The 9,373-nt window shown below is 45.0% G+C and overlaps 1 protein-coding gene across 1 annotated transcript; it reads right to left on the bottom strand.

Moving 5' to 3' along the window:
• Positions 1 to 473: 473 nt before the first annotated feature.
• On the bottom strand, positions 474 to 8,938 carry Cd160 (CD160 molecule). The gene is made up of 4 exons (XM_051198938.1): positions 8,680 to 8,938; positions 4,993 to 5,319; positions 2,208 to 2,339; positions 474 to 879 (listed from the first exon to the last, which is right to left on the bottom strand). Exons 1-4 carry the CDS (start codon positions 8,756 to 8,758, stop codon positions 872 to 874), a joined length of 546 nt encoding a protein of 181 aa, XP_051054895.1. The 5' UTR covers positions 8,759 to 8,938; the 3' UTR covers positions 474 to 871.
• Between the last annotated feature and the right edge of the window lie 435 nt (positions 8,939 to 9,373).

Here is a 9,373-nt window from a genome sequence, read left to right on the forward strand (position 1 = left end):
ACTATTAAAACTTACTCCATTGCCATCAAAATGTCACTGCAGATAGAGCAGGTGTGAATAGAATGTGTATACTCAATATAGTAGTTTATTTGAAATACAAAACATGAAGATATGATGTTAATATATGCAAAGTACTACATCTTTACACATCACATGTACCTTAATGGTACACAGTATATGAACATTATGTGAATACAGGTACCATATGCTACATATATGTGAAGGTATCTCTCCAGTAGATGCATGTGAACATGATATACACAAACATTTACTGTATTGAAACATAATTTCAAGCTGATGTTTGGAAGTTTTAATGTGTTCATGCTCCGTTATTTAAATTATACACAATGAAAACAATGGCATAAAATTGGAAATAATTCAACGGCAATTAAACTGAAAAAATAAAACTTGCTTACTTTACTGTGTGCAGCAGAGATGAAACATTATTTTGTGGTATAAAACATAGATGGTATTTAAGGACAGCACACCAGCCACATTTGCAAAATGTTATTTTTATTAGCACTGAGGCGGGAGAAGGCAAGCTTGTGCTGGCGGTAAGAGGGGAGACCCAAAAGGGTGTGCCAAAGCTCTGTGGATCCTTGGAACGGTTCTGTTTATTGGGGTTGGGGCACAGCACTCCTGTGGAGGTCAGAGGACAGCTTGTGGGAGTCAGTTCTGTCCTTCCACTGTGTGGGCGCAAAAGTTTGAGCTGAAGCTTGGCAGGCAAGCCCCTGTTCTTGTGTGCGCCGTCTTACTAGCCCTCCAGATTCCTGGACTGCTTAGCATCCGTTCCCTGTACCATTCTTCTCTGCGTGCATTGTCGGATTTGTCTTGCTGTACCTTTTGAAGGGTTTCTTTTTTGCCACAAGGTTTATAGAGCTGTGAAAGAAAATGAATGGTTTGTATTATTACCTCACAACTTAGACTAGCTGTAAAACTGAACACCTGATTTGAGAGCTCTCACCTGTCCTGAGATGTGTGCTTGTTTGATAGGCTCTTGTGACTAGAAAGGGGATGGGGAAATGTATGGGCATAACACCTGTGTCATGTGGGGGCACAGAGGGAGGCACAGGGATCCGGGAAACCCCTCCACCTTTAACCTCACGTGAAAGAAAGCATTATAACTTGGTCTCCATGATATGGCTAAGGCCCAAGGAAATGTGTGCGTCTTTCCGCTGAGTGCTCCCTCTTCCATCATTCTGCTAAGCCTTGAGTTGGAGGAAGATGAAGAAAAGGAAAAGCTAGAGTGGTTGTTCACATCTGTAACCCAGTGGTCGGATGCCTGGGGAGGTCTGCGAGTTGGAGGCCAGTCGGGGCTGCATGGGGAGACACATCTCAATCTCTCTCACACAGCTTTATAACATAAGTAGCATATGATTTAGCTTTTTTTTTTCTTTTGTGTACATTTAAATTTCCCGGAGCACAGGAGAATATAAATAATTGAATTTAAAGTTTCCTTCTTGACTAGGAAAGGGAAGCAGGAGCAGAGACTTTTGCTGTTCTGGGAGGACCCTGGAGTCAGAGGCGGTGGTGGTAGTGTAAGGCTGGACTCATTTTCCCCTTTGAGTTTGTACTGTGCCTGAAGAAATAACATTTATTAACGAGAATATAGCTTGACACACTAGGGAGCCTTGCATTCCGTACGAGTAAACAGTCAGTCTGCGCTATCCCCAGTGTGGAAGCTGGCCCCTTTGACTGCCAAGGACAGTCAAAAACGTGCATCAGTTATTCGTTATGCAAAAGCCTGGTGACAAATGATTAAATGTCTCAGTCTTTTAAAACTCATTATGGTCATCAGCTCTGTGGAGGAGCTGTGTTCAAATCCCACCTCAGACCGGCCCTGTCTCCTGCCTTGTTCTTCTTTGTGTAGTAGCTAGAGACCTGTTGCTGAACTGTGGTTCTGTGTTCTTTGAATGAGTGGAGGCATCTCTAGTGGTCTCCCACAGGCCTTTCCTAAGAGGTCTGACCTCTTATGCGGAGGAAAGTCCAAGTCATCTGTCTCCATGTAGATAGAGAACTACAAGGACTTTAGTCTCTTTAATCCAGTTTCGCCCACACACTGGTTTGCACTTTGCTGCAGATAGCCAGGGCTTGGGGGACATTTCCCCTCCCTCTGAGCTCCCTTGTACTTTCCCTCCTAGGCAGTAATCCAGCTGGCAAGGGTACAAACGCACAGCTCGGAGCACTGAACTCTCTTCTGGACGTACCTTGAAGGGCCACCAGGCTGGCGACCAGTACCCCACAGGCCTTGACTTGCAGGAAGCCGGAACTGAGGGTGCTCTCAATATAGCCGAAGCCAGGGTGCTGCCTTTGTCTCTGTGTTATCTCGGTGTGGTTCCCTGTTCCAGGTTCAAAAGAGAATCATGCATCAGGAGAGGGTGTCAGAAGTCAGAGCTCTTGTAGTGTTTCCCATGTGATCTCAAAGAATGCCTGGCAGCATACTTCACTGAATAAATATTGTTGATATCTGTGGGCTATGATGATAGGCTTAAGCTTAGTAAATAAAGACAGAATCCAGCAGATACAAGAGATGCAAGCAGACCTCAGAGGAGCTCTGGAGGTTTTACAGAAAGGCAAACCAGTTTACCTTGGACTTGGGTTTCCCTAGATTTCATTCATTATAAACAGTCCTCTGGAATGGGTCAAGTAATTTAGCATATGTTAAAATCTTGGGTGCTGGAATATGGCTGGAACTTCTGTATTGCCTCTCTGAGTGAACGCTGAGGATGGGTTGTCACACGACAACTCAAAGTCTGTGGCGAGTAATGCCAGCACAGTGCCTCGTACATGCTAAGCACTCAGTACACGGAGGACATTGCTTATCAGTGCCACCCGTTACCTGTCTGCTCTTATTTTCCGGAAGAAAACTTACTTCTGCAGTTGACGATCATCTGTGCTGAATGCTTAAATAGCTTCCTTGTCATCTCAAGTAGAAACTCCTGGGTGTATCAGGAAACTGGACACTGGGTTATTAGGAGCAAGGACTGTTGCACCCTGTTCTGTTGTCCAGCGCTGGGCACTGTGCTCAGGATGCACACTGTATATTCATTAAATGAATGAAGAGTGGGCAGGGAATGGCCACTCTTGCAGTTTTACTGGAGCAGAGTGGCTCAGTAAATACAATGAAATTGCCTAGAGCAGTGGCTCTCAACCTTCCTAACGCTGCAGCCCTTTAATACAGCTCCTCATGTTGTGGTGACCCCAACCATAAAATTGCTATTTCATATCTAATTGTGCTACTGTTATGAATTGTAATGTAACTATCTGATATGTGACCGCCCAAAGGAGTTGTGACCCACATGTTGAGAACTGATGGGCTAGAACCTCATACTAAGTGAACATGATTTAGACATTGTAGACACCGAGAAGCCATTAATTATTTGAGTGACAGCATAGAGCATGCAAGTTGACCTTCTAGATAAGTCTGGGGGCAATCTAGAGTGCGTTGGGACAATACTTAGAGTTGCTGGCCCATTTATTGAACAGTGGGTCCTGTAACAAGTCTGAAAGAGAAATGTCAGCAATCTCAAGGACCTCCCTTGTTAAAATCAAGAGGGACGTTTTAACTATGATGTGAGAGAGATCTGGAAAACATTTGAAAAGGAAATAATAAATGTAGGGAAAAACTAGTAATTTACTAGATGGGTGAAGAAACCGAGGAACCAGGGTATTGACTGAGAGTCGTGGACAGATGCTAATCTCAAGAAGACAAGTTTGAGGAGATGGGAGTGCTGCCAGGAAGTGGTCCAGTTCTTCCTGGGGTGTTTAGTTAAAATGTCAGAAAGGAGTGCAGGGTTAAATCAGAGTGGATGCACACTCGGGGTGGGGTAGGGTAGGAAAGGTGGATTAGATTAGGTGAGGACATGGGTTTGCTAGATGGGAGGAGGAAATAGAGGCAAATAGAGGAAATAGAGAAAGTAAACAAGTCAGAGGACACTCACAGGAGCCAGAGGAGAGGGTTTCAGTGGAAGAAAGAAGAGTTACAAGTGCTGAGCGACAGGTCATATAGGCAGGTAGCAGCAAGCAAGGGAGGGAGGAAGTAATAGAGCCAACTGGAGCATGTGAGAGATGAGTAACCGTAGAAGAGAAAAAGGATGTTTATTAAGAGGCCTTGCCGCTCAGGTTTTTATTTACCGTGGGCGGAAGGCTAGGATGATGTTTGTTTGTTTAAACAGCAAGCCTTTTAAAGCCACTGCACATTCAACAGTGCCACCCTTCTCACACACGGGTAGTTTGGCTGAATACAGAATTCTAAGTAGAAGGGTAACATTTTCACAGAATTCTGGAGGCTCGATCTCAGATGGGCCCTTTGTAAAACTTGGCTAGAGTTGTCACATTTGGGTTCCCTAGGGTGGTAAGGGGGCAGGGGAGGCAGACACACCATGAAGGACTTAGGTAGAGACAGAAGCCTTGCTCCTTTGAGTGAGCTTGAGACCCAGAATGACAGTTTGGTGTTCTGTCAACTTTCTGACTCCTGGTTCTAAAAAACTGAACTCATGGGGACTATCCACGCTCTTTGCTTTATTTTTCTGTTTTAGTCCAGTAGTTTGAGTAGGTTCATTTCTAGAGTCAGATGCTTCTTCAGGCAATCACCCACTTTATTTTAAACCCATCTCTGTGTATTTGATGAAATATAGCCTCTTCTCTGGGAGAACAGAGTAGGCATCAAAAGGCCTGGGTTCTAGACCTGTAATTTTACTAGTCCAGACAATGAGTGGCATTAAATACATCTCTTCATCTCCTTGTGATTCAGTCTTCTAATGAGAATGAAAGGGCCATTCTAGAAAGATGCTGAGTAGTAGTGACAAATATACTTTGAAGAAAGGTTTACTATAGGTATATCAGACAGGGAGAGGCTGGCAGAGGACTGGATAACAGCAAGGAAGGACACTCAAAGGGATTGCTATCTAGGACTTCAAATCACTACTCGAAGCTCCCACTGTCAGCCCTGATCACTGCTCCCCTGGTGGTGTTTGGTTATTAGGGACTCACCCGTGACTAGAACAGAGAGAAAATGACCATGAACGTGGATTTCTGGCTTCTGGCTTCTGGCGCAGCACTGGTAGGTCCCACTGGCTAGTGGTGTGGCTTGTTTTATGGTGAGCACCAACTGAGATGACTGTTGAGTGATGCCCTCTGCCCTGGAGTTCCTTTTAACCCTTAGCTGTTGTAAGCTGGTCTCAGGGGAACAGTCCCAAGGCCTGTCTTTGCACCAGAAGAGTATTAGCCCCTCGGCTTCGTCTTTCTCGTGCCACAAAGTACAGGTGAATTCCAGTTGCCCTTCTTTGTGGGATGCTGAGCTGGTGACAAGCATGCATCCTGGAATGGGAGTGTAGAAGTTATCCATGAGAATCCAGGGGGGATTCCTTAAGTCACACCTAGCTGGTCCCTGTCAGTAGAGCACAGTCTGACAGTGACACTGGCAGATGGGAGACCCAACTTCTGGTTGTCCCTGTGATAATAAGCACATTGCCTGCCTCCCTTAATTCTCCTGAGAGATGAGACTTAAGGAACCAGATGCATACATATAAAGAGTCTATACCATGATGCCCGGTACATGTTTAATTTTTCAGGGAGGCTTAGAGTCCATGTTGGCAGAGCGAGGGTAGGAACAGCTGAGAGCTCACATCTTAAACCGAGAGAGAGAGAGAGAGAGAGAGAGAGAGAGAGAGAGAGAGAGAGAGAGAGAGAGAGAGAGAACACCGAGAATGGTAAGAGGATTTTGAAATCCCAAGCCTAGCCCCCAATGACACATCTCCTCCAGCAGGGCCATACAGCCTAAATCTTCCCAAATACTGGGGACCAAGTACTCAAATGCCAAGACTTATTCAGGACATCTCATTCAAACCATCAAAGCTCTGCTCTCGTGTACAACAGCCCAGTGTAAAACTTAGCAAATCATAAGCTAGACGGTGGTGGTGCATGTCTTTAGTCCCGGTGCTAGAGAAGCAGAGGCAGGCAATGTCTGTGAGTTTGAGACCTGCCTGGTCTACAAAGTGAGTTCCAGGACAGCCAGAGCTACAGAGAAACCCTGTCTCAAAAAAACAAGTAATAATAATAATAATAATAATAATAATAATAATAGATAAAATAAAATTTAAAAGATTCACAAAATACTGCAATCCAGATCCCAGGCAGTTTCAGAGCAAGCAGGGTAAAGGCAAGACATGCAAACCCCTCTGGGTAGAGGCAGAGGCAGTGGCAGCGATGTCCCTGGGTCTGGACGTGGTAGAGTGGATGGGCTGGGGAGAGGCCCTATACCAATGGGAAGGATATGTTTGCAGGGCGAAAATCCATTCTTGTAAGAATGCAAACAAGTGCTCTGAAACATTCCTACTTTGGGAAGAGAAATCAGTTGTACATCATAAAGTTAAACATCTGGAAAGGCCTTAGTGGGAATGTACAGGAAGTGAGGAGGGAAATGAAATTGGTGTGGCTGCAAGAAGCAGCTCCAGGAAGGTAGGACAGATCAGTGTGCCAGGAGAGGGTGGAGAGGGTCTCGGGCATATTTTCAAGCTAAAGATCAGAAGCGATGAAGCCTTAGAAACTTGTGGTGTAAGTCTACCAATGGAGCTGTGGCCAGGCAAGCCCTGCAGAAACCCCACAAGGACAAACAGGCCCCCCAAAATAAGGGTCAGGGAATGCAAACAGCAGCAAACATGGGTTTCTAGCTGTCCAAAGGAGCCTCAGGGGAGCAAAGCTGAGCAATCCGAAGAAGGAAAAGGTTAGATGAGTTGATTGACAATGGCAAGGAAGAAGGCATGCAGATTGACTTGTCAATGGAAGACAGGAGCATGGCGGCCACCAAGCAGGTCTGTCAGGGCATCTTTGTGGTGGTGAAATGCCAGGGGACCTCACCTGGTTCACTGACACCAAGAGTCAGGGGGCTGTGTATGCAGAAGATCCCTCCATGGGTTGCTACATGTTATCGTACTATTTTTAGCATCTGCATGGATACTGCTGGAGCCATGAATCACCTTGGGATACCGATTAATCACGGCCAGTGTATGACTGTCAGATGGAACTGGTGTGCCTCATGCCTGTTGCCTCCTGTCACAGGAATCTGGAGGGATTCCAGAACAGTGATGGTGCCGCTGCAAGACTGTGTGGGAGTCTGCCCGTGGGTGAAGCATCGACTGTTGCTTTGCCCTTCTAGCCATCTCCAAAGGACAAAGACCTCAATGGGAAATGATTGCTTTCGTGTGTGTGTGTGTGTGTGTGTGTGTGTGTGTGTGTGTGTGTGTGTGTGTAGTTTATGTGTGTAGTGTATTTTGTGTAGGTCAGAGGACAGCCTCAGTGGCATCTTCAAGAACACTTCACCTCCTTTGAGACAGGGTGTTTGGCTAGACTGGCTGGTCAGCAAGCCCAGAGGATGCTCCTATCACCACTTCTCCAGTGCTGGGTGCACGCCAGCCACTACCTCTGGCATTTTTGTGTCTGTTTGGCCAGCACTTTACTAGTTAAGATGTTTTCCCAGCACAGGGTTTTGTTTTTGTTTTTTTAGGCTTTTTTAAAATACAACATTAGAAAATTACTTAATCTGCATTATTTTTTAAAAACAAGTTGTTCCTTTTATGTGTATGAGTGTTTTGCCTGCATGTGTCTATATGTACCATGTACATGTCTGGTGTTCAAGGTCAGAAGAGGGTGATGGACTCCTGGAACTGGAGTAATGGATGGTTGTGAGTCACTATGTGGGTGCTGGGAACTGAACTAGGACCTCTGCAAGAGCAGCCAGTGATCTTAACTCCTGAGCCATCTCCCTAGCTCTTCAGCTGCTTTGAGAATTTACATCCACATGCCTTTGCACTCTGTACAGGTTTCCAAAAATAGATTTGAACAGGTGGTTTTATGTTATCAGAAATCTTATATCCTAATTAAATTGTACATTGTTTTGCTCATGAGTTGGATGTTTTTATTTTCCTTGCGTGTGGTTAGACTGGGCACAGGTTTTAGAGGAAGGAGTCAGACATGAATGGGGATGCCCAAATCAATGTCTATGAAAGCTCCAACCCCTGTACCGCAGGGTCAAAACCAGGTGTTGTGAGGGAACATTGTCTCATGGCCGTGGTGGGATGTCTCCAAGCGCTTATTCTCCTTACGTCTTGACAGGCACACGTCAAAGTCTATGAATACATGTTCTTAAAGGGTTTGCAGGAAGTTGGTCTTCTATTCTACAGTTTTAAGGTTTATAGGCCCCATGGTCTGAAGGCACCAGGTGGGCACAAATCTCTTCTTCACAGGTTGCAGCTTTCCCTGGCATCGCAGGGCACCGAGGTGGGTAAAGCACATGGCATCGCAGAGCATGGGAATGGGCAAAGCAGGCAGGAACGTGCTGCTTCCCTGATAGCACCAAGCATATTTAAATCTATCTACTATCTACTATCTATCTATCTATCTATCTATTTACTATCTATCTATCTATCTACCTACCTACCTATTATCATCTACCTATCAAGCAATCACCACAAAATAAAAGATTACTACCAAATTATGCAATTACTATAATTTGGAAGCTTACTGGTTCCTGTGCATGCCTGAAAGAATCAGGGAATCTTCACAGAAAAGTCAGTGCTCGTGTTGAGACTTTTTCCTATAAGAAAACATGCACAGGGAGCATCCTTCCCCTGAGCCCTGGATTCTCCTAATGTCTGTCTCTGTTCTGGAACTTATCCTCACCACCATGTTGGAAGTCCACAACTGCCAGAAGAATGGCTAGGGCACAGCAGCTACCGCCAGGTGACATCAGGATTTGCATGCTGTCGGCAGCACCAGGAATTTCATGTAAATGTTGGCTCTGCTGCTTGTGGCCTCACACTCCTGAAAGCACAGAGACACATTAGATGAAGCTTTCCAGTCTTCTAAGACTGTCTCTCTATTTAGGCACTTGTTGGGGTTGCTCAAAGAGTGATGGAGTTGAAGAGAGCCTCAGGATACAGGAAGTTTGGAAGTGATTTGAATGGTCAAGTGAGGTATAACTGGAGAGAGGAATTGGGGTGAGGGTCTTGGCTGAGAGATATTGCCTATTTTTCCTGGACTCATTTGGCAAATAACTCCTGTTATATACATCCATACATATATATGTGCCTATGCATATGTGTGCATATGTAAACAATGTACGTATGGGTAAATATATAATATGTAAAAAGGAGAACAAGAAAGGGTAAATATTAGGGAGTGAGGATGGACTGAATTCAGGTAAAGGACACTTGTGTCATGAAAGAAGATATAAAATTAACTTTGTTCTACTTTCAACTCTATCATGGATATTTTGGTGATGGGTAAGTGCAAAAAAACATATTGGATAGTGAAAGTGTGAAGGCCCACAGTGTCAGAGTGTCTGTCTCAGATCCATGGACATTTACTGAAATGC

The sequence above is a fragment of the Phodopus roborovskii genome, unplaced genomic scaffold, assembly GCF_943737965.1.
Source record: "Phodopus roborovskii unplaced genomic scaffold, PHOROB, whole genome shotgun sequence".
In the NCBI taxonomy this organism is placed as follows: domain Eukaryota; kingdom Metazoa; phylum Chordata; class Mammalia; order Rodentia; family Cricetidae; genus Phodopus; species Phodopus roborovskii.